The sequence below is a fragment of the Phalacrocorax carbo genome, chromosome Z, assembly GCF_963921805.1.
Source record: "Phalacrocorax carbo chromosome Z, bPhaCar2.1, whole genome shotgun sequence".
NCBI classification, from domain to species: domain Eukaryota; kingdom Metazoa; phylum Chordata; class Aves; order Suliformes; family Phalacrocoracidae; genus Phalacrocorax; species Phalacrocorax carbo.
The window spans coordinates 36,597,265-36,623,756 of record NC_087548.1 but is presented as its reverse complement, the minus strand read 5'-3'; the positions used below and the strand labels follow the sequence as shown (position 1 = coordinate 36,623,756).

Here is a 26,492-nt window from a genome sequence, read left to right as displayed (position 1 = left end):
AGTCACAGTTTCTGCTTTAGTTCTAAAAGTTATGAACATATATGTTCAAGCTACGTAGCTCAGCTCTTGGATTTATTTGTACATATTTGGAGGAATTAAGATAGGCTTTTATTTTCCATTAAGAATAAAGTAAACAAGCAAGCTGTTGAATGCATTCAAATCCAAACAAACAAAAAGATACACTCAACAGAATATCAGAAAGATAATCTAAAAGCTAGCAGAGTTGCAAAGTTTCAAAGGCTAATTCAATAAAGAGCTGAAAGGGAGAAATACATCCAGAAAAGCTAAGTATCAGATTGATATCTATGATTTAAAATAAACAATCTTATGTTGATTGGCACTGAGAATAGTACTTACAACTTCACAGAGATCACTAGAAGAGGAAAGCATGTACTGCCTGGAATAAATGCCTCACCTGATGACCTGTAAGAATGCCATTTTACATAAAGATTGAGAAGTTGCAGTATGTACATACAAAATAATGTGGTGCTGCGGTTGCATCTACAACCTGATTTTCTACTTCCATTAATACAAGCAAATTGGAACATATATGAGCATAACTGAGGAACTAACAGACAAGATCTGAAAAATTAGTAGAAGCAATTTTAAATATTACCAGCCTCTTGTACTCTTGCAGCAAAAGTTATCTCCAGTTCGCAGTCCAACATCCTAGCCCAACCCTGCCTTCTTCATGGCTCCAAGCTATGGATGACAGAATGTGAACTAGAAAAGGTGAATTCAGAAATACCCCAAACTCAATTATAGTAAGAACATTTGGAAAAGTGTAGACAGATTTGCACAGTATTGTTTTTCAACTACTGAAGCTAAACCCACCATGGCTTTCCTGACAGAGCCCTTGAGTCACAGAGTATAAACCGGGGCTCAGGATTTCTCAGCTTCCTGGCATTTAGAACTGCAGACCCAAAAAACAGTTAAAATGCAATAACGAAGAAGAGTATTAAGGTACAATGACAAAAATGAGAAATTGTGTTGGATAGAATTTGATAATCTGATTCCTATCACAGGTTTGAATTCGTACAACTATGCTTGCTTAAGTTGCATTATTCTTGTTTGCCATTAGGAGAAGAGAGGCGAGAAAGTCTCGCTTGACTGGCAATGGTTTAAATACTATATTTCTCCAAAATACCTTTGCTACCAGTTTCATCCTAAGTCCTCTACCAAAATACCATTCCTTCTTGATTCAAAACCATTGAAAACAAATTATTTCTTTATAACCATGTATTTTCAAGCACAAAAATCAGAATGGTCTTCTGACTGCATTTTCTTAACCAGCTCCAGGTGCAGAAAACCATATGGAACAATATTAAAAATATTTCAACCTATATTTGACATTTATAAGAAAAGGAAATTGAATACAATGTGCTATGTCCTAAAAGATAGTTCAATTTATTTACAAATTAATAGAAAAGTTACTTAAGTCATGGACAGTTTTTAATTATTGTTTTCAAAACAGACCTTATTTAACAAAGATGCAGCAATGGACTTATTCTGGCCAATTACAATGTAGTTTATATTTCTGTAGATAAGTACATAATATATACTTAAGAATATACTTATGTGTTTTATAATTCCCTTTGTGATTCAAAATTAGAGTTTTTTATATTACTGGTCAGCTTTTTCTTTTCCTTTTCTAATACTCTCTTGATAACTGTTTAGCTATCACACTTTCATTTATGCCTGAAATCTTGCCTTAAAAATCTGATTTTTTTTCATAATATTCTTTGCAACATGGCCCCTCTTACTGCATCAGCTGGCCATCTCATTTATAGAACATACAGCAGATATACTGATATGAGGGACATTTGGTCATATAAAATATTACAGCTTTACAGTTATCTAATTTCTCCTGTATGTTAAGCTTTGAGAAAGCTTAATGTACACTGTCAAAAACTTAACTTGTAGACCCAAATGTTTTCAGACTGATGCTTTTTTTTTTAAGTATCAGTAAACACTCCGTAGTTTTCATTGTACTGTTACTAAATTTGCAACACAATTACCATGTTTTGTGACCTATAACAGGGAAAAAATAATAGTTTTCTTTATAGCAGAGAATGAGTTGAAATATGTATAATCAGCGTGGGATGACAGGCAGAATATTTCTGTCAAAATATATTGGTTTCTAAAATTATATTTATGTGAAATTGGCAATAATAATAATTTAAAGTCCCATTTACTTCAGCATTTAAGACCTACCTCATTTACATTAATTTTTTCCCTGCTGTAAATTACCTCTGATTTACACAGGTGCTAGCAAAACTAGCATCATTCCTTTAAAACATCATATATTACAGTTATTTATACAGAGAAAAAAAAGGCACTGACAGAGATTAGAGCTTCACACGCGTGTAGTAAGAGATGCCTGGGATCTCAGAGAGTTTATTATCTGAACAGTTAAGAAAGATGAAGTCAGCACAGTTATACTGGACATGGCAAACAAAGAATATTCAGGGCAGACCAAGAAATACTGAGGTGAAGCAACACTCCAAAGGTCACATAGCAGGTCAGTGACCAAGATGTGAAGAACAGCAAGATTTCCTGGTATTCAGTTCAGTATCTGAGCTTATGCTATCTTTCTGCAGAAACTCACACAAAGCATAAAAACTATAAAACAGATGCTCTGTGTAAGACCACTGTACTGCTGAAACAGACACATTTGAAACCTAATTTCAGGTCAGCTCTGGCATTCCTTGTACTCTTAAAATATTCCAGAAACCTTATCAACTGTATTTTCTTAAAATACTGTCACTTGCTTTTTATGATTTCACTGTCCTACAGCTCTTCCCACCTCTCTGTAGCTCTTTCAGCATGTTCATTGGGGAATCCCCTCAACTCCCACCTTTCTAAATTACTGTGGAGACTTCACAAGGCCCTGCATATGGGTCCTTTCTGTTCTCTCTGCTTCAGCTTGTTTTGCTAGTAATCCGATCAACATACATTGAACAATTATTTCTACATGAACTCTTAAATAAATCATTACTGGAGGACTTTGTCCTCCATTACAAGTTTTGCAACTTTTCCTGTCGTTTTGTCAAAAAGTTTTCCAATCACTTCAAGCTCAGAGCCTTTACTATAAACTTTGTACTCATGCATCCATCCCCAGTTAGCCCTTTTTCCAGTCAACATAATTTCTATCTTTTACACCTTGAACAGGCCATTATCTTTAAACTAGGCATCTTTCTAACTATCTCTAGATTATGCATAGGGCTGAGTATCAGCTTTAAAAAACAGTCTTTCCAAGCCATTTAACAGAATCACGGGTGGATCTATACCCTTCCAGGGAGTGCACTGCAGAGTCTCCAAGTAGCAACAAAGCTGAGCCTACTGCATCCTCATTCTCTGAAAAATTTACATTTCTAATTTAGATTAGAAAAGGAAGTTACGTGGAAGTTGATGAAAATAGTTTCCTGTTCAGCTCTAGTTTGTTGGATCCGTTCACACAGTGTCTACTATTAGAGAGTCAAGGTCTATGAGAATGGTTCCCAGGCACTGTAAGAAAAATATATAAGTAGCACTAATGTCAACAAAATCACCTGTATGAGTCAGACATGCATCTAAGCTTTGCATGAAACATACATGTGCAACTACAGAAACCTGACATATCTTGCAATTCAGTTGCATAGGTTGAATAATTTAAATAAATTCCTTTAAGCTCTCAATACAGAGAGGGATATATAAAAAAAAATTCAACATATTTTAAGCTACGTCTGTTATCATATTTACCTATCATAGTAAAAAACCAAAGTGAAGTGCATCTTACTAAGCCTAAAAAGCAAAGAAAAAGAAGAGTAAGGAAAAGCTTTTCAAAATCTTCCTATTTATTCTTCATTTTCAGAAATCAGGATTTTATCCATTAAGACATCTACATTATATGCTGTTCTTGGCATACTGTATGCATCACTAACCATATGCCTTCTGTAAACTATAAGAGTTCAGCCATTCACTTTATTCATTAAAATTCACAGGGCCTATTATTCTGTTTACAGTCTAATAGATATTCACTGTCACTATTCAGGCCTCTGATTCAATTTGCCTAAATCCCAGATGCAGAGTAATCCTGATGGAGATTAGTTTAATTTATCACCAATTTCTTCCCAGAATCAAGAAAGGTTGGTATTTCATAATAAAAGCTGTGTTTCTTCTTTTTTCCTAAAGCAACATGCATAGTGAAAAAGAAGCAATAAATGTCTGATTTTTTTTTAATGGTGAGATTTTTTCTGTTACACAAATTTTGCTTTGAATATAGGACATCTTCTCTTAAAGGTGTGTATTCTGCAGATAAGAATACTGATTCTCATCAGACTGGAACACATCCCTGTAACCAAATATTATGCTGATTCTCACTGAACACAGATTGGCAGACTCATCACCTATTCCATGCATTACAAAGTAATCACTCTGGGTATACTTTTCTAGGTAAAGTGTTGACAGTTTAGAGTGTAATAAATGAAATATACTTATCTTTTGGGTTTTAAGTGTTCCCAATGGGGAACATTTTCTAGCAACTTGAAGCCACATTAAAGGTGTCCACTTTCAAATCAAAACTGACAGTGCTGATTTACGTAAGTGATACTATCTGCTGCTGTTTGCAAAATGTCCCAGTGACCTGCTGAAGAAACCTTTCTTTGGTCAAACAACACTTCCAAATCGGCACGGTTCATATACAATTGTGTAAACTTTTCAGAATAAATCAATTTTCACCTGCACAGCAAACTACAGTTCTATTTCAATAAAAAGTTATTCTGGTTTTGCCAACTACAAAGTTTTACAATTACCTATATACTTAGCATTTTTTAGATGAAGAAACAAATTATCATTCAAATGGCATCCTGCATCTGATCTGGGTACCCATATAAAAGGCATGTTCTGCACACCCCGGGCCTGGAAGAAGTTGGAGCAGTAGTACTGCCAAGGAAACTGAATGTACGGGGTTTGAGAATACATTCACCAATGGAAACGTCCTATGAAGAATATTTCTTACTGTCTCACCATAACTGGAGAATTCTGACAGTCCCCTGCAAGGATTTACTTCTATACAAAGAACTGACTTTGTAGCTGGAGGTAGAGGCAGCAGAAGTGTCCTTGTGTTCCTCTCTTTGTTGGAAACGAGCTGATAAAAACAGAGTACTTCCCAAATATTTGAACCTCCCAACCCAACAACTAATAATCTCTAATTTTGGTTGGGTTTTTTTTTTTATTTTGAGATAAAAAGCAAATAGGACATCATCTGCATATGGCCATTCTGAGAAGCACATGTTTCCTGGCAATGCTCTATCCTCCCCAACACAGAACAGTTTGAGAGAAAAAGACAGCGATGGTAAATAACAGGAATTTGCCAAATGACAGGAATTTTTAACATGAAAGTGGCGAGTCGTTAATTAGACTTATTCTTTGTAACAGGAAGAAGTTTCATATGTCATTTTCAATTAGCACTGCCACTAAAGGGCAGTGTCAGCATCTCTAGCCTGCAACCATGTAAACCTGTCCCTGCTCTGACCCTCTGTGGTAGACAAAAGCTGGTGCTCTGCGTTTTCAAAAGGTTAACTGCATTTTCATGAGCTAGCTCACGACTGACCCATGTAATGTTTATGATGACATTTCATAAATGGAGGAGGGAGGAAGTTCATAGGGGCAGAAATGAGCAGTGAGGGTCACTCAGAGGTGGAACTTCCTAACAGAAGTGTTAACTTACCTTAAACTGCATATTAAACTATAGCCTAAGATAGCAGTGAGAAAATATGCCATGACAAAATTGATGCCAGGGTTCAAGGTAAACTGCAGAAAGGTAAGAGAGACTGACATATACTGGTATATAAGTTAAGCTGACTGAATGGCAGATGACTGGCAGAAGATCACTCTGCCAAGCAGACGTGGAATAAGGCCTCTGACAAGTGGCTGCACATAGCTGTACGTCAAACAACAGAGCAAGGGGGAACTGCACCTATCTTAAGCCCTGTTCCAAGTAGCAGAAATGAGAGCAGATGTCTTAAGAGAGTGAGTGTGAGATCCCCAAGCAGATCCACTAAGCTTGCCAAGTAAACTTCCATGGGTCTTGATTTTGGCAGTCAATTCTATCAGATGGTTATACTGGAGACCTAACATGAACAATGCCAGAACAGACCAGATGTGAACTGTGATTCAGTGGATATCCTCGGTGGAGGGCACACAATTCCCAAATCACAGAGGCATTATGGAAGTGAGAAATGCACTCAGCTGACTGAAGCATTCAGGCGCCATCACCTATTTATTACAGCTGCTGTTGAATATAGGCCCCTTATCAAAACTTCAAAACATCTTCCTCAAGGTCAGAAAAGTTCTGACATTTTCATGGTCAGGCAGATGTCATCGTTGCAGATTAACGTATAAAAATGAGTTTTGCTGATGTACAAGTTGAATGGGACAGACAACAGTCCTGAGTCTTGAGCTTACAAGGGTCTGGAATAACAGTATATAGTCAAAGTCTAGGTGAGCTAAAAATAACCCAAAAAGTACAGTAATGCAGGAGAACAGAATTCCTGCAGAATTAGGCAGGATTTTGGACAGTTTCATAGCAAAGTAGTAAGCTGTACCCTATTCTTGACAGACATCCAGTCAAGTAATCTAACAGCAGTTTTTTAACTTTATCCAATGGCTGTTTTCTGCATGTGTTGTCACAGATACTACAAACACACCAAAGAACATTTTGGTCTGGTTGCCATGCTGCACAAAACTGGCAAGATCCACCTGAGGATCCAATAATACAAAACATGTTATAGAAAATACTGAACAATGGTACACTATAGAAATTGGATGCATGGTTCAAATTTATGGTGCTGATGGAAGCTGGACAGGATGAAAACATGTAGCTTTATAAAAGGCATCTAAAATGCTCCCAGAGCCACCTGGTCCCTCTTAGAGGAAGCTTGTGTACTCTGTAATAAAAATGTTTTATTGGGCCTAGCTTACATTATACTTACAGCCTTACTTTCATTATTATTTATCAGTCTTCATAAATGCCATTGACAAATTTTAACAGGATTTGGTATCTAATTCTGTGAAGATGTTTAATAATCAAGTTTAGCTCTGATCTTTACAGAACTCTAGAAATACCTACATTTCATTAATTATTTTTCAGATCAACCTCACAGGCCATTTTTAATCCATTTAACATATTATTGATATTGCATAGCCTACATTTTTTATCTGAATGTCTCAGTGTTTGGTCAGACACTTTAAAAAACAGTATATTAAAAGGAATAGTAACCTTTATCAACTGACTTGTACTGCCTTCCAGAAGAGAAATCAGGTTTATTCAATGCAACTTATTTTCCCTGAAGACATTCTAAGAAGTATAACTATACTTGTATGCTTTAATACTTTAATAACTTAATTCCGTATCAGATCTTCATTATTTTAGCCAGAAATAAGGTCAGATTAACTAACTTAAAAATACCTATCCTGACTGCCTTTTCTGAATATTGACTCGATATAATTCTTTTAGACTGCTCCAATACTCATGGGAGTGTTATAGTATATAAACACTTACTTTGAATACTTATTCAAAATGAGAATAAGCAAGAATAAAATTCCTTATACCAGCCCTATAAAGTTGTAAGCTATTAAAGTTATCAATTTAAATTGTTTAAAATCGTCCACTGGCTACTAATAGGCTGGGGATGTTTCATAATTTTCATAAACATCAGCTTACTTCTTTCGAGATACAAAACAGAAGTATTCATACATGAATTTACACAGTAATGGAGTTGCTTTTTCTAATAATGGGTCATATCCATCCTGTTAATAGCTACCTTATCAAAATATTTTTAAATCCTGCCCCTTACTATTATTCTTGGCCTTGCTACCCACTGATTTAATCTTGATATGTTTAGCCTCTTCTCCATCCTTTGTACTGTATTGCTGCTCATATTTTAAGGTTATTATCCATTTTCCACTTCCTTTATATTGCCTTTTTATTTCTAAATATTGTGTTCTCTTTCCTATCAAATTGAAATAGATATTTATAATAAGCTACCCTTTAATTATGGAACTGTGGTTTTTTGGTTACTTAATAAGCTGTTACAGTGCACAATTTAAATTCATATTTTCTACTAGCCTATATCTTTTTCATAACAGTTTTGGAGAAATGAGCTGCTCTGAATCAACCTATTTCAGGTGCCCTGTTTGTTTCCATGGAACGTGATTTAGGACATAACGCCTGATCCCTATGCCACACCAACAAAAATAAGTTCAACGACTTACAATATATTGGATACAGCAACTTTTGTTTGGAATTATTTCTTGTACAATTTTTAGAAACTATTACCAGATTTTAAAATCTAGCGATTTCAGTTAGTTGCGTAAGTGTCTCAAACTGGACTCCCCATAGCAGTGCAGTGCTTTAGTGTACATTACAAATATGTGCTATCCAGTAACTCATTATATTCTCTAATTTGATCCAGTGATATTTATCAGACTCCTACCAGAAACCTGTTCCCCAGGTTTTGTAACTTAGTATATTGATCTAAATGGATTAAAGATCCTGTGTTCTGAGTTATCAGTAACTCTAAAGGCAAGTAACAGTGTCTGCTGTGAACAGAAAGAGCCACACTCTCTTCTCTGAAGTTACTCTGTTGTCCTATTATTAGCTGTAGCTATTAATTAGCAACACTGAAATGATTTAATTGTTGTATGTTAAAAAAAGAACTATCTAATGTCATGAGAGACATAGAACAGCTAGAAAAGCAACTGCATTCAATTGATTAACAAGAAGATTGCACTTGCTTTCAGAAAAAACAAGTAAGGCTTGTGGAGTGATCAGAATAGCAGACAAAGATAAGAGGGTCATACAAATATGTTAAACACATTAAGCAAGAGGCAGTTTAAACTTGATTAAACTTGATCTTTATATAGAAAAACTTATGTGAGTTTCTGAAACTTGAGTGAGATCCAAGGTCAGAAGAAAACTGACAGCTATCTGGAAGGAGAGAGTAGAAAGAGACAGACCAGACTTAAAAGGAAGAGCTGGTACAGGAAGGATACTGCTACTTCTTATTGTGTCACTTCGATCCTCCTATGCAGGTTACAGCATCAGATACATAAGAGGTATTTTAACAGGATTTACCTGATATACTACAAATTTCAATGAAATGCCAAGGATTTTAAACTATATTTTTTACAGTGGTATACTCTGAATAAAATCTGATTTCAGAGAACTTTCTTTCCATAAATATTTAGCACCTAACTAAACAAAGCAGCCTGCTGAGGAACTCCCTGTTCATCAATATTTGACTTACAGGCAGCATCTTTATTTTCAAAACATCATTCTGCAGAGGAACAGTAGTCAGCAAAAATGTTACTTGAAATATGCATGCATATTCTTTTATCCCGGGGAGAAACTATATATTTAGCTTTATTAGCTAAATATTATTTATAGAGAAACTACATATTAACAATCTTTTCACGTACAGTACAACCATGTATATGCTAATGAATATTCACGGTAACTAAAGAGAATAATTTTATTCAACAACAAATGAAGTACCATAATAGTTGCTAATAGGTGAATTTCCTCATTGCAGCTACTTTTGAGAATAGAAGGTATTTTACTTTCTCATTTTCTAATTTTTTACAAACTTTTCATTATGGACGTATGTAAAGTATTAATAGCACGAACACTTATCTCCTCTGTCTATAATCGCTACTGCAGTTTATTCAATTAAGTCATTCCAGAACGGATACTGAATTACGTCTCTCTGTCATCAATGACATAGGAGTATTTAATTGAAAAAAATAAATATTAGATTAATTCAGACTTTCCCATACTTAGCCAAATTTAAGCACACAGCTGTGGAAAGAACACTCATTTCTTCCTCTTAGAGGAAGCATTCTGTACTAGAAGAAAGCACATTTTCCCCCATGAATAGTAACAGTTCAAGAATAGGGAAGACACTTCTGAACCATGGGGCACAGTGATCAGTTTTATACCACTTTTCCAAGGGTTACAAAACAAGGCAAAGAGAAGATAGTCCTTGTTTTAATCCTAAACCTAAAAGAAATACGTAGTTTTTTAAATAACAGACATTTTTAATGAAAGTCAATCCTCATTTTCACCTTAGATATATTAGCTTATAAATGCTTTGAATTTGGGATTTTAAAGTGCATTCAACATTGTTCAGTCTACTTTCATAATGAAGTTGATGTGACTTTTGCAACTGAACTGAACATAGGATGCTTGTAGAGTGACTTGTTATCTGATGATGACAGAAAGAAGATAAAATGCACAGGTACTTAAGTTACTAAATTTCAATCCACAGTGGGAAGTTATTAATGAAGAGATAACTATATATGCCTTCTTTTTACAGTACATCAAAATACCAGTGCTTTTTACTTTGGATGATATCAGACTTGCTCAAACTTATCTGAAAGCAGCTCACCTCTACAGAAATCCAAGAACAGTAGAGAAATGGATCTGTTTCATGGGTTAGTAAGATACAACCTTGTCAGAAAGTAGGCATATAGTAGATATATGTTAAATTCAAGATAGATATATAGTTAATAGGCATTGTAATTCTTAGTTATGTAGTAGACATTTCAGAAAAATAAATAATATTTGTATTTCAAATATTAAGTTACAAAATACAGATTAGTCCCTTCTGCAGGACTTCACACTGAAGTATTATGATGAAGCAATCTGTGTAACACCACACAGTATTATTGCATGATGCACTGTAGCAGATTGTTAAGTATTTAACCAAAAGAAGAAAAGAATATTCTACATACTGCTTTTAAAACTGCTTTCAATTTTGCAATAAAGAGGCTTTGTTATTTAATATTTCTGCAATAAAAAGCAATGCACGTGGAAAATGAGGTAATTCACACTAATCAACAGATATTATTTTCTTAAACGTTTTGGGAATTTTTTTTTTTCTGCAGAGCAATGTGTTATACAACTAAGCACTTTTTCCTGGGAACAAGTACACTAGCAGCCATATATAAAAAGATGTCAAATAAAAATTATGTTAGTCTATGGAAGTCTAGGAGAGAGACTTAGAACCACTGACTATTTCTCCCTGTTTAGACCAGTTCAGACTGACACCAGCCCACTGAAGGAACGTCAAAGATTGTTCCAGAACAGGGAATGCACCAAAGATTAGCCTCATTTAATAGTTTCTGTTTTGCTTTCACTCAATAATACCTTTATTTAGGTGAACATTCAAAAGAAAATCAAAACTCAAACCTTCACAAATGTCATAAACTCTTCTACTTTGTCACTAGTGAGCAGCAGCTTCTTCTGTACAGTTTCCAAAGCCTGCCCACTCTGTTTAGCCAAGCTATGTAGCTGTTGAGATGCAGTTGTCTCAAGTTCAGTCATGGCACATTCAGTCTCAAGCATTTTGCTCTCAAGATTGGTAAGCTTGAGATCCTGAAATATATCCACAGGGAAAGAGCAGTGATATAATAAAAGCTGATAAGCAGGTATGGTAGACCACAAACAAACCAACCAACCTCCCACACAATGGTTAACATCACAGAACATTCTACTTGCAACACATAAAATATAATTTCATGGCAAAAAGTAATTTCATTTTCAGTCATTAGTCCATGTTTCAGCATCTAAATTTCAGTGATGTGACTGAATTAAATCAGAGGAACATATTACTATTATTCTGTTCTTTTTTCCCCTTTCTGTATTTAAAAAGTCTAAGCTTGCAACTTTTCATTTGAAACTGAGGTATGAAAAGGTTCCACAGTGGAGCCATCACAACTCTAATATACCTTTTTCTCCAATTCATCTTTAGCCTTGTGATACATCTGCTCATACTGAGACTTCTCCCTTGTGGCTACACTGAGTCTTTGCTTCAGTGAGTCAATGGAAGTTTTTTTGTTCGAACAGTCTTCAGCCAGTGCCTTCACCTGAAATAATGAAGGCCAAGACCAATTGACTCTTAAGATATAAAACTTAAAATTGAAAATCAAATCAAAACTAAGCTTATCTGAATTGCATAAACATATCTGTATTATATAAATAATTTGTTTAAAGCACCTTTTTCTGAAATTAGTCTTCAATAAATCTGTACTGCTGATCCAGTAAATCAGATTGCATACACTCTTGTTACATAAAGTCTTGACTTCTATTATGTGTAAAAAAAAGCTCTTCATTTGCAGAGCTGTTTGTTTATATATATTTTACTGTTATAGTGTGTGCAGGAGGGAGCAAACCACAACTTCCACTCATCTATTCTATCAGAGGTAAAAACATTAATTAAAACTCAGCTGAGAAAATTATAACTGTCTACAAGTTAATAATCTGTAAAGCCTCTTAGATAATTATTATAATTTTGCCATACAATGCAAACCCTGATTTTGGGTAAAACGAAATAGACTACTGCTCCTAGTAAATCATTCAGCTTTCCTGACAGTATTAATAACAAAGTTTTCCTGACAATGTTAAGTAACAGGGAATTTCTTTGATCTTCTGCTGAAGATAATGTAAAATTTATCACGTTGATTTTCCACATGGAATAATCAAATTAATGTATGGAATTTGATTCTCTGGAATCTAAGAAATGCAGCTCTTAAAATACTGGAAGAACACCATTAAAGTACATTGTTCCATTCTAAATCTTTTGCCTAAAACCAAAACCAGGTGTTCATCTCATTTCGTACTTTAGCTCCCTTGCTTACAGATGCTCTCACTCTCTGGATAAAGATTTCTTAATAAAGCCTTATCTTTGGTATGGGGGGTAAGACAGTAGCTCTTTCTAGAGCTGAAAGTGATATATGACGGCAAACAGAGATAGTACTTGTGGTATTCAGCAAGCAACTGCATTCTAGGAAAACAAAAGCAAATTTGTAAATTGTTTATTTCTCTTTTGGGGTCATACACTGCATTACCTCACAGACAACCAAATATCATAATCTTTTTCTGCAATTAAAGGCCAAAGTGCAATACATTGGTTGGATAATGTAAAAAGATGCCAAAATATATACAAGTTCTCCTAGCTTCAGTGAAATCATCCTAGAATTTTGCAGGAGAAAATAATTTGCTACAGAAATTAAGCTCTACCTACACACACAGAATGACATTAAGCTAATAACTGTTAATCATTCATAACACTGCAGTAGACAACAGATTAACATATTAAAGCATTTAACTACTATAGCCAGGAGAGGTGCACAGACTTCATTAGCGCATCATGTAAAATCACCCTTGTTTCAGGTCTACTGTATTTTATGAACTTACAGTGCATAAAACTAAATCTCATCATTTACAGCATAGCCTTGCAAGTCAGTGTTCTGGATACTTTAATATTTAATTACACCTCTTACGAACATACAGTAAATCATGCTGAATCCATCCAAGCTATCACCATATACTGATTTCATACAAATTATAGTGGAGGGAATTACATCCTTAAATTAACTGTATGATGTTTGCTTAAAGCAATATATTGATTTAGTATGTACAGCATGTTGAAATAACATCTGTAAATCCACCAGCTTTTGTTTTTCCTAAAACTATCACCAGCAAGAAAGAAGTACCTTTCTCTCAAGACGTTCTAATGTTTCATTAGAGGTTTTCTTATTTTCTTCATTTGCTTTTAGACGAGACCTTAAGTCTTCTATCAAATGTCTTTTAATACTAAGGTCCCTCTCCAAATGAAAAATCCTACAGGGCAAGAAGTCACACTGCATGTCACTGGTAGAAAATATTGTTACTGTGCAAATATTTTAAACAACTAAAATGTATAAATGAAATAGACAAACCACCATTCCTGTAGCTTTAAAATATTTTTTAAAACAAAAGCTGATGCAATTCTTGCAATTTACCCTATTCTCAACCATTAAGACCAGTTTCAAGTCTCTTATTAAACAGACCTCTTTTTAAATATGCAATGTATTTGTGATTTGCTTTTTGCTATAGTTTATGTTTTAACTTGTCTGATCGGAAATAATAATAATTCTTCATAAGCCATTATCAAAAAAAGACAAAAAACCTGTTGAAAACATAAGATTTAATTAAATTTTTTTTGATCTCTGAAGCAGGTATCATTCAAACACTTATTTTGTATAAAATTATTTTTAAAAGAAAGTGAAAGGGGAAGTCTCCTTTCATCCAACTGAGTAATACACAGAAATACATGAAAAATCTCTATCCCTACAATATGTCAGATAATTATTCTTAAAAACTGCAAAACCTAGAAATAACATTAGCATTTTTCAGAACCTTCTCAAAAATAGAAACTCTCATGTACTACAATGTAACCTCTGTTCTATAAGAAAATTATGCCTTATACAATGCCTCCACCTTTATGATACAAATAAATATTTTAAATATAAACATAAGCAATACCTGAATATGTTCAGACTTCTGGATTATTTTTTTTTAGTGAAAGCAAATAAATAATGGTAGTATGTTCAGAAATAAAACATTGTCGATACCATGTTAATTCCATGTTTTAAAAAAAACAGGAAAATACCGTATCTTAAAATGTCTTGCATCTAGACTATTAATGTTGTTTTGGTGATTATATCTTAGAGTTTATAAAAAAACCACAGTATTTATTTTATAAAGGAAGTATGATAACCAGTAACTCTATTTTTAATTTAAGTCTATGGTGGAAAAATTCAGTTTCATTTTGAAACAGAAAATGCCCAATTTATATAATTTAACAATTTTAAGATTTATTATATTTTCATCTATTTTAAAATAAAATTCATTTATTAAATTAACTGATTTCAGATAAGTAAACTGCATTCTTTCTACAAATAAAAAAAATTAGAATGGTTAGAGGAGTTTTAATACAGGGACAGGCCAGAAATTCACAGATATACTAATACGTTATGTTTATATAGTAATATAATTAAAGAACAGTAGTATATCAGTTAAAGTAGGTAGACTAAAAATCTCAGTTGCATACTTCACAACAATACATGTGAAATTCAAAAGGAGTAGTAGACCTTAATCAATTCAAATAGAAACAAATAGAACTGTCCTTTTGAACTTTTTATGAATATAAGACTGGTTATTTAATCTTGTTTAAGCATCTGAACCTTGACATGTCTCTTAGCCCCTAGGCAAAGAATTACTGCATTTGAAAGACTTTGTTTAACAGCGCTGAGGAATTCGTTTAGATTTACATCAAGGATAAAATAGTTTACACTAGGGTCTAGGTATTCTTATTGCAATTCAGATACTGTACCTAGCTAATCACTCATCAGTTTAAACAAAATGCACTTTTAGCATGTACTGCTCCAGGTTCTAAAAAAACCCCTGTAACAGCCTGCAAGATTGCAGTAAGAAGAATAATAAAACATTCTCTTAAAAACCTATTTAATAGGTAATGTTGTAACAATTATACAGCTGCCACTAGGTGGCACCAAACACAATGGATAGAAGAGTGAACATACTTTGCCTGTAGTTCCCGAATCCGTTCTTCTTTTTCCCGGACTTCATTTCTTAGTGACTTAATGGTAGCTGATTGCTTAGTGATTTCATTATTCGAATACTATTTTGAAAAATATTAAAATATATATAAAGCAGACTGAATATTATCCCATTCAACAGTAAATTTGTTCAAAATAATGTGCTGTGCAAACTTCCACATATTTTATCAGTATTCTTAAACATTAATTGGTACAAAAGGAGCATGCTTGCTTTCTAGCTACACTTAAGCAAAAGTACATTCCCTGGAAAATATGATCAAAGTCAGTACTTTTCCATTGCTCTAATAACTTATGATTAACAGATGTTCCCCAGGACACCTGCAAGCCCAGTGCACCTATCAGGACCACATCTTCATTTGAACTACATCCTTGAATGGTATAGTTCTACAGCCCAGGGGTTCTGTCTATAGAGGAACAATTTCCAATAGTTCCTTTTATCTTGTGCATTTAGAAATACCAGACAAACTACAAAAGCAGTTGTTTTTGTGTCCCTTGAAACTCAAAGCACAAGACAAAGAGATTTCCATTTGGCCATACTAACACAAATCCTACATTTCAGCAACAAAAAGATATGCTCCTAACTTTCAGGCATGTGCAATTCCAGTGAAGGAGAATTATACAGTTGTTGGCTTTTCCTCATTGTATATAGTGGGAAGTTAAAAAAAAGCTTCAATCCCTCCATGCAAACACAGATAAGCTACCCAAGATTTAAATATAGAATTGAATCACTCTGCAGAAATAAAAATATGAAATTTAACTAAGTAGCCATCTTAGCAATCTGAGCATATACATTGAATATCATTGCTGAAAATGGCAGCTCAAACATATTGAACATAGAGATTTCAGAACTCCAAAGGTATTGTCAAAAGATACATATGCATTAAGTGTACGTGCAATGAATATGTGTGCATATATGCATTCAGGTTCAGCCACTGTACTAAAGCTTTTCACTTATTATGTATAAACAATAACCAAACAGATCAGACACGCTGTAAACAAAGATACTTCAGGAGAATTTCTCTGCTCAGTGCAGACTTGTAGCGCCTATTAACATTAATAGGAGTACTGTACATAACTCTGTGCACCTCAAGGGGAGTATATATTCTTGTGTGCATAGTTAGATGTAAAATATTGTTCTTAATAACTTGTCTAGTCTATTTACTATTATTATAATGTGAGGTATAACCAGAAAATTGTTAAAACTATGTATGCTAGCAGAATATTCCTGAGCTCCCTGAGACCTGTTTGTTGAGCTTGAGCTTCACTGGTGTGAAGCACAGCAACCAGTTACGTGGTTTACACACCAGATACGAACTTGAATACTTAGGTGGGCCTCTGCACATGCTGAGAGGCAAAGGCTTATGCTTATGGTAGTTTGCTTCCAAACTCACTACCCACACCTAACACATTTCCTCCTATTGGCAAAGATGCAAGGAGTCATTACATACAACATAAACAAACACTACAAAGATAGCTCTGAGAGAAAGAATTAACTAACAAAAGCAGGTATTTTGAGATTTTAAGCTATAAGGAAAGCTTTTGCGGCTTCCACATTCAGACCTTTAGGAGAATAACTTTGGATCTCCTTTTAAAGCATGCTAGATAGCCTGAAACAATAGTTGACAACTTTTGCATATTTCTTCTGCTAAAAATGACACGCTGGACGTACATTTTTCAAAAATTATTGGGCCAAAATAAGGCTAAGAATTTCACTAACTTGATTTAAGTTGCTTTTGAGGCTTTTATAGTCAACACTCTCATCCAATTCAGCAACCAGTGAATTTACTCTACTAATCTGGATTTGGATGACTACGTTTATTCTAAATGTAGTTTTGCATACATGGTTTATTTTTTTACATTAAAAATGTAGTACACTTTAAGAAGGAATTAAAAGTCATGGTAGTATTTTTGACATCAGATTTACATATGCTTGCTAAATGTTTCCTCTGCTGTGGACACAAAACTGATTTTTTTTCAGCAATACATTTTGCAGTCCACATCTGGCTGACAAATAAAGTAGGCCTCTGGCATGAGCGTTACTCTTAGAGTATTTAAAAAAATCCTCATTTTTATTTTTCTTACTTTCATAGAGCAATTGTCTACTAAGTTTCTGGATAATGAGGACACTCATCTAAAAGGAACAACCCTAATTAACATAAATTACCACTCAACAGCAACAGAAGAAGGTTAGTCAAACCCAAATCTAAAATCAACACTCAAGAAGTCAGCATGTATGGTTTCAAGATCTCTTTCTCATAATTAAAGTATATCAAATCATGTGCCTTTTCACGGCTACTCCCTGCTGCACTCATCTCTTTATCAGGGTGACCTACCTTTACTAATCCCTGAATTTAGATGTTACGCATCCAGTCTGCTATAGTCAAGATCTGTAATATCATGATTACCCTCAACAGCTAAGAGGACTGAGCACTACCCATATCTCATGTGCTAGCACAGCTAATCTAGTACTCAGAGCCAGAGCCAGCTATATTGCTCATGTAGTATGGCCTTTTCTTCCAGTTGATCCTTTAGCAACCAGCTTGCTAATGTGCTGTTTCTTCTAGCAGCAAGAAGCTGTACCATTCTGACTTTTTCTCTATCCTCAAATATTAAACACAAAATGATGGAAAAAAACAACTTTAAGAGATTCTGTTGCACATATAATTCCTCCAGTGAGAAGAGAGGAAAAATTAATATGTTTGCGCTAGGCTACCTGCTGAGAAAGCTCTCAGATCAACACAGTCCAGCATCTACATCATCCACATATAACAGAATCACTGGAGACTTAAAAATTAAATCATCAACAGAGTAATATTTTTCTACCAGCTAATCCACAAAAATACAAATATAAAAAGAATCATGTCTCTTTGAAGACAACAATAGTAGTGACATATAGGTAACCTAACATTGTAACATTACATGAGCTGCCCCATCAGCCCAAACTCTATGCTTCCCTTTCACAGATAGCTATTGCTTACCTCCTTCTTAAAGGAAGCAAGGAATTAACACAAATCTCATTGAAGTAATTCCACAGCACTTTCCAACAAGATGCATTTAATAATTGTGTGAAAACCCAGCAAGCCTCCCTGTCTGGCCTATTTAATCTGTAAAAAGTGTTTTAACTTTTCGTTCTCCTGCTTATGACTACATTTCTATTTAACATCATCAGTTATGTAACTCCTAAGTTGCTAATCATTGGCTAAGATACATAGATGCTACACATACATATGTGAGTATATGTATATCTGCTTGACCAGTTACGAAATACTGTTCATACGAATTATCCTCAGCACTAGATAATCTGTTCTGTCACCTTTAGTTTGCACTGCAGCTGTTTCATCTCTAAATCAATATCCTTTGAAGGAGCTGGTGTGGCTTCACCCTTGCCAGCAGTTTGAGACAGATGTTCTCTCAACTTCAATTTTCCTTCTAAATCGTCTTTCTCTTGTTGCCACTTGGCCAGGTTGGAGGTCAACACCTGTTTAACAAACAGAAGTAACAATCACAACTGCATCCTCAAGATATTTCTGCTTGATCATATGAGATGCTTCTTTAGTTTAGAATTCAAGAGGAATGAAACAGTATATATTATCTGTAAATACACTGCATAGCTGTTGGTTGAATTCTCTAGTCCACACAAAGATCAAATCTGGCAGGAAAGAGAAGTCAACTAACATTAAAAACAAGCAATTTTTTTTTTTTAAAAGGCAAGCTAATTTGATTTTGACTGCACACATGACTGGCAAAAATTATCATACAAAACTGTAATAGTAGTTACTGTTTAAATTTGTTTACCTAGGGCCTCTCCGGGATTCAGCAATTATTTCTACACAGAGCATGAAGAAGTATCAAGGTGTCTCAGACACTAATGCATATTAAAGGTGGTTAAATGTCAAATCTGTTTTAATGGTGACCACTGTAAGCTCACTTGAATTGCTGTGTTGACAACTGCAATAAAACATACACCCTCCTCTTGGCTTTTGTTTTGATATTTGTAGGGCTTGTAGAGGTTAAAGCAAAGTGGACCAGCTGCACTAAATATCTTCTGGTTGGCTGGTCTTTACTCATGTTGTGTTATTTCTTCCCTTTCACATATATGCACCGTAGCCAGAGAACCACATATTCCATAACCTTGACTCTAGGGCTGAGGTACTTAAGTGGTAAAAGCCAAGCTGGAGCAGGACAGGATAACAGATGTTAGTTGTTTATTCCACTGGGTAGGTCTTACCACCCTATACTGCAGCCAAAATGCTTCTCATTTAGCAACATAAATGCTAAGTCCAATTAGCAGACAAGGCTTGTTAGGGATTTAGTTCAAATAAATAACATGCAAACAAACTCTCAGACTTGTTGCACTTGATTGACAACTGACAAGACTTATTCAATCTTTGTAACAATATATTTCACAGTACCCCTTATAGAGGTAATCTTTTAAATAAAATATTTGTTTTAATTTAAATAATATTGAATGTTGTTCTGTGAAAAGGAGAACTGAAATAATCTTCATCCCAGTGGTTAACTTTGACAAATCTCTAGTCAGCCAAAAGCCACCAATGGCCAAAGAACTCTTTGTTCCTTACAATGGTAAATACAGTGCTATCTTATTACTCCAGAGAAGATTGTAACATGGTAGTTTAATGTAAGGAACAATTATACAAAATGCTACTGAGATCTCCACAGGCAAAAAAAACACTTCCTCTGTGAAGAATTGTGATGAGAAACTGGAGAAGATAGTACGGCTTGAAATGACTAAATGTGTGCCCAATTATATGCTGGTACACAAAAAAACATGGGTGAGAAAGTTAGTGTTCTATTTACAAGCATTTTATTTTTTAACTAATAAGTAGATTTTATACTGTTCAATGTTATTAGAAAAAACTTTTTATATACCTGAGGGGGTGGCAGGAAGATGTGCCAGGGGAGGTTTAGGATGGATATTAGGAAAAGGTTCTTCACCCAGAGGGTGGTGAGGCACTGAAACAGGCTCCCCAGGGAGGCAGTCACAGCACCAAGCCTGATGTTATGCAAGAAGCACTTGTACAACACCCTTGGAGACATGGTGTGAATTTGGGGTTGTCCTGTTCAGGGACAGGAGTTGGACTTGATGATCCTTGGGGGTCTCTTCCGACTCATGACATTCTATAATTCTGTGATTCTGTGTTTGTGTAAACACACGCTTCCATACTGATAATCTGAAGATCACATATATATCCAAATAAAAGGAAAACGACTTATAGTCCTGTTTATTCCCATTTTGAATGACATGAGAATGCTTGTAGATTTTGCATTAGCTTAAAAAAATACCACAGATACAAGAAAATGCATCCTGCATTTAAAGTTTAACAGTATTTCACACAATGCATTTATTAAAGCCAATGGGCAGTTTATATATTTATCTAAGTACTGTTCTCAGTTAATCTTTCCATTCTCCTCTGCATTTGCTGTCATTATTGAACAAGAGATAGTGTTAATATATTTTCTAACTAGCTATTCCAGAATCTGATATATTACTCTCATGATTAATACAGTCTGAGTAAAAGACAAAATAAAGGCTACTTCAATAAGTAAAAACAGTAGTAGTACACAAAGGTATAGTATAGAAAGATACAAGGATTAGATTAATTTGTCCAGTATAGCAAATATTTTTACATGCAGAATTTCATGATTCAGTGTCACCATAATAAATTATTCATTAAAAGAAAAAAAAAAACTTAGATAGATCAATATCTTCGATTAAAATTAGAAATGCACCCATATCTGCCCAAGATAGCTCGTGACTTTCAGAAGTTACTCAGGCTACTGCTGCCGCCAAAATGCATCTCGTCTAAAAAGCCATGAATGCAGTGGCCACACTTCCAAAAATGACAGCAAATATATAGAAGAAGAAAGGTCTTTTATGAGACAGCTGCCAAAGAGGACAGTACAACATCGGTTATAGAATTTTCTTAAGAGAGTAGGTAGTAGAAATTATTTAAAATATGAATGTACATAAATTCAGAAACAGCATCAGAGCTATGGGGGTGAAGTGGAAGTAGTATACGATGTACAAGACAAACACCCCCCAACTTGCAAAAGCAGACAAAGACATACAATTGCAACCAGAGATATCAAGACAGTAGTCTCTTAACAGCTCTGGAAACAATGTAAATGGTGTTACTGGGTTGATAATTCTGTTGCATTATTCTTGTATTTGCAATATATTGAAAGGGTATGTGAAAATTCTATTTAAACCTATGTAGGATGTGAAAAACAGGCCCCCTGCCTCAGCAAGATATTTATGCCTAGAAGATATTCCTTGCATTTACTTACTTAAGAAGCAAGTTCATTGACCTGCTGTCCCTCACCACTTGCTACATTTTAGGTCAAGTCTTTGGTTCTTTATTCTTTTTTCAACACAGGGTTTTTTGTGTGTCTGTGCTACCATGCACGCAAATCCTGAGTGGCAGAGTAAAAACGATTTACTCGAGGGGAAGAGGTCACCAGGATGAAAGGTAGAATCTTAAAAACCAGCTAGGCCAGGTGTGGGAAAAGGCAGGCTACCGCTGTTCCTCCACGTTGTAGCGGCCTTTGTCTGCTGCACCTCCTCCAGAGTGTTTTGGCTTAACAGATGTTTATAGATTCAGTATTTTAACATCCATCTATCTTAATCTCCCTGCTCCTGGTATACCCATGACACACTATTCTGCTGTACACAAAGGGGTAAGTGATGAAATCTCAGATTCAGTGTAGTCATTGTAAAACTTTCAGTGACTCAGCAAGGCTTTTTACCATATTCCCTCTTTCAGAAAGACAGCTATGTGGAAGGCCTAATGGATTAATGTAGGAAGCTACTGGAATGGCCTATTGCTCCTTGGCATCACAAAAACCCTATGAGGAGCTCAGTTTACAGCAGAGTCACCCTCCTACTGCAACTTGCATATATGAAAATGACATTTCTGTTGGTGGTAGCTGCTCTTTCACTGCCACTACTCTATGTAATCCCATACATTTATATTTGCAGAATACATTATACAGAATGTATTTCTAGGAAAAATTATAAAATAGGATGTAAATAATTTATTCTTGAAACCCTTTTTAAGCAATAACGTAACCTTATTTAACACTCATTTTGTAATCCAACTATAACCAGTCTAAATACATTCAGCTGTGTAAAAATCATAATTGCTATGAAGCTTCCCATCGTAAAACCTGGCAGACAACAACATTAGAAATGTGCATAGAGATGTCTGCAAGAAATATGAAGTTAACATATTCCTTCTTCTCTCTAAGAAAACTCAGTACAGTGGGTAATAAAATACATTTACTACATGCACAGCTCCTGTACCAAGTTCTATTTCAAAATCTAACACTACTCATCTGAAGGTTTTAAACAGAATGCTTTTTCTCACAGCCTTATCTTGATCATGAAAAATGTACAAGATAAACAGTACTTGTTGCACACATAAACCTTGAAAGAACTTTTCAAAACATATTTGCAGGCACTGAGTTAGTTATTTATGATTTTACACACCCTATCAGTTGTTATTATTACATAATGATAAACCTATTTACAATACCCAAGGCAAAATTTATTGAGTCAGTTCCCAATAATTTTGACCCTGTTTTGTTCTCTTAAATCAAAACCTACCTCTGCCTGGTGGGTCACAATAAAAAAAGCTACCATTAATAAAGATGGCATGTAGCTATCTGAAAATATGAAAAGATACATACCAGACTAAAAAGGCAACTGTGCAGCATATTCAATGTGATCATATAGACAAAAGGTATATAACTCCAAATTATCAGCGGAAGTTTGTTTTGTGTAAGTGCTCTAAGTGGATGATTACCTAGTATTCCAGACATTAATACAAAATATAAAATAGAAGTCTGGTGACTTAATATCCTATCCCTAAGTTGAAACAAAGATCCCCAAAAGCAAGAAAAAGTTCTAAAACGTAAGTTATTTCTCATTTATTCCTCTGAAATTTTAGTAAAATCTACTGTATCATTCAATTATAATTTCTTTTTCAGACAAATGCAGTTATCAGCAGCTGACTCTGTTTCACAAAATGTCAAGTAAATGAAGGTAATATAGAGGACTTTTTGCTAGTGCTTTAGCTAGTTGTTAGACTTCAGTAGCCTTCAGAGACCATTAAGTACCCTTTGGCTAATTGGCCAATGGTAGATTAATCCTCTTTTTATTCTAGCAGCACTATTTTAACACCCTTTGCACTCTGTCAGTGTAGTATCTGAATGACAAAATAATATTGTGCATGAATAATAAGCAGAAAAGTTAAATTAACATTTCATGTTTCGCATGCCATACCTATGTGTCAGGGAAAAAAACCACTTTTAAAGTCACTGACATTCAACTTTTTAAAACAATCTCATGTTGACATCTTACTGAAGTGAATCTTCCTAATTACTGCTAATTGCCTATCGAGAAAAAAAAAATCTTTCCTTGAAGTGCAGTTGTCTAGTATAGATGAACACAGCTCCAACATGCATAGTAAAGACAGGCATGACACCTGAGGTATGCTACATTATTATGAGGTCGTACTAAATATGGCTTGCAATGAACAAAGCAGCTTTTAAGGATGTTTAAGGCACTGAAAATGTCAATCTCTCATGAAGTGTTTAAATTAGTTCCCAGCAGAGAAATACAGATATCAGCATGCAGATAAGAGGTATATTTCTCTTCTGAAGTATTTTACTGAAGCAAAAACATAGTTGTCCTATTGATAATGTCACTGTAACACAATTGCAGTTCATCAGCTTTATAAAAGCACTGTTTACACTGTTATCTACAGAATGGCCCTTTAACACATACAAATTATAAATTCAGCTATTATTGGGAATACAGTTGTAATAATTTAGAATCCTATCAAATTATTTGAATATCTTCTTAATCATGTGCTAGTATTGATCATACTAATCAGCATTTATAAAGGGCTATTTACCGTATATCAATTCATAAACAAATGTTTTACTTGTAATTTTAATTCAGCTAATTTATAGCCAAATTTATTCTACAGTTTATAAATGCCTAGTATTACAACATTTGATCTGGCTTCGGCATCTTATGAAAAAATAAAGTAAATAAAACCAATAAAATCAGAGCATATAAGTCTATTTTAAATTTTGTTTTGTAAACAATACAGAATACCAGAACACATATATCTATTTTAAGGAACACACAAACACTCATGTATAAATGAATTCAAGTAATATATTCAGGCCCAATTCTCCAAGAAATCATTTGCTGTTATAAACAACAGACAAGCCTGAGTCCAGAACTGCACATTGTGCAACCAATGATTTTTCAAATAAATTATGAAAAATAAGAAAAAACTTAGTAATAGTATAGGTAAAATTTTTCTTAATATTACAAAAATGCTTCTGAAACATGACATCTGTATAAAGATAACATCAGATCAAAGATAACAGTTTTGACCTGCAGCAATTGTATTTTAGCTTGCATTTTCTATCACTTTCATTTCATGTCTCTATATGAGTAAATATTGCTGTGTCCCATGCGTAATTGCTGTACATATTAAGAACACTATCTTGCTTTCGTGCTAAAGCAGATGCAGCACTCCATCTGTCCTTGCAAATTTCAAAGGAATATAAGGACTATTAACTATGTACGTAACATTACTTATATAAGTAGTTTCATTATGACCAATTATATGATCACAACTATGTGCTTTAATTTTTGTAGGGATTGAGTTTCCAATGTGGAGATGGAAACTGCCAGAATATACAGATGTGCAGGACCTTGCCTATAAGGCCTTAACATTTTTGGTTAAAAATTATAGAACTTAAAAAATTAGTACTTTGTAAAAAGAAATATATTTGAGATAATAGTATATTATATCTTACATAGTTAAACTTGTTTGAAGTATTAATATCTACACAGACACAACACAATACATTAAGTAAGTTTTACTACAATTAAATTAAAAATTCAAATGTAGCCAGAGACATTTCACAACATTTTGTCCCACTTGAAAATATCTGAATGTTATAGCAAGGCAGTTGTCAAGATATGGCTGAAGACCGAAACCAATGTTTTCATGTATCCACCACTGCTATTACACAAATACAAATTGACCTGGGTATTCCAACACCTAACATGTCTGTGCACATTAAGCATTGTTACATACAAGAAAAGACTTCCATATGATGCATAAAATTTGCCCCAAGATGTCCACACCTTCGTACTTACTAGAAAATTTTCAATATAAAACATGGAATCCATGCAATTTTTTATAGTTAGGACCAGGTTCTACTGCAAGATTTTTTCACAGGGTTACACAGCATTTATCTGATTTTCACCAAACCCAGGAGTTTGGGCAAACTCATAAAGCTAGAAATTTGAATTTTTCATCTAGGGTCAGAGATAGTGCTTGCCATATTCCCCCTGCTTAATCTTAACACATCTAAGCACTGCAAATGAACTACTTGCATGAGAGCCAGTCAGGGAATTTCACAATCCCTACAACTCATTATGAATTTAACAGCAGCAATACTAAGTATTCATATGTTTCAGATAACACATACAAATATGCTGCACTAAAACTCATTGGGGGAAAAAATTAATAATGCTTCCATCTGTTTTCCGTATAGCTCACATAAAATAGAGAGCAACCAAAATGAAAATGCTATTTTAAAGACTGTTTTTAAACTTTCTTTTGATTTACTTACTTAGTTCCACGGCATAACAGCTTTATATCTTTTGGAATTAAAATTATTTTAAAAAAGAACATATAAGCAAGAAAGAAACAAAACAGCTGAAAGAATTGTGAAATATTAATTTAACCTCTCCTCATTTCCATCTGTTTTAGAGAGTGAACCATTTTCTATTGAAATACTTCTGCATCTCAAATATAAGTGGGCAGGAATTCTGTACTAGTAGGGAAAGCTGTTCCATCTCCCATACTTTGGCCTCCTCTTTATATATTGTTTTCATGTGCTTAAATCTCAGCTTCTCAACCATTAAAGACCATTTTCTGTGAACTTACAGAAAACATGTCTAAAAGAAAGAAAGGTTTGTGGAAGTGATATAA

At 34.3% G+C, this 26,492-nt stretch overlaps 1 protein-coding gene across 9 annotated transcripts in view; it reads right to left on the bottom strand.

Moving 5' to 3' along the window:
* The window catches only part of CNTLN (centlein), a 200,869-nt gene that overhangs the window by 20,941 nt on the left and 153,436 nt on the right, over positions 1-26,492 (bottom strand). For 6 of the 9 annotated variants that reach the window (XM_064439574.1, XM_064439576.1, XM_064439575.1 and 3 more), the window contains 5 exons: positions 18,758-18,922; positions 15,409-15,506; positions 13,540-13,666; positions 11,773-11,910; positions 11,234-11,419 (listed from right to left, as the gene is read on the bottom strand). In XM_064439574.1, the coding sequence (XP_064295644.1) occupies positions 11,234-11,419; positions 11,773-11,910; positions 13,540-13,666; positions 15,409-15,506; positions 18,758-18,922 (714 nt within the window). Of the gene's footprint in view, positions 1-357; positions 4,628-11,233; positions 11,420-11,772; positions 11,911-13,539; positions 13,667-15,408; positions 15,507-18,757; positions 18,923-26,492 lie in introns of all 9 variants that reach the window. The other 3 variants (XR_010370780.1, XR_010370779.1, XR_010370781.1) reach the window with 3 other exon arrangements.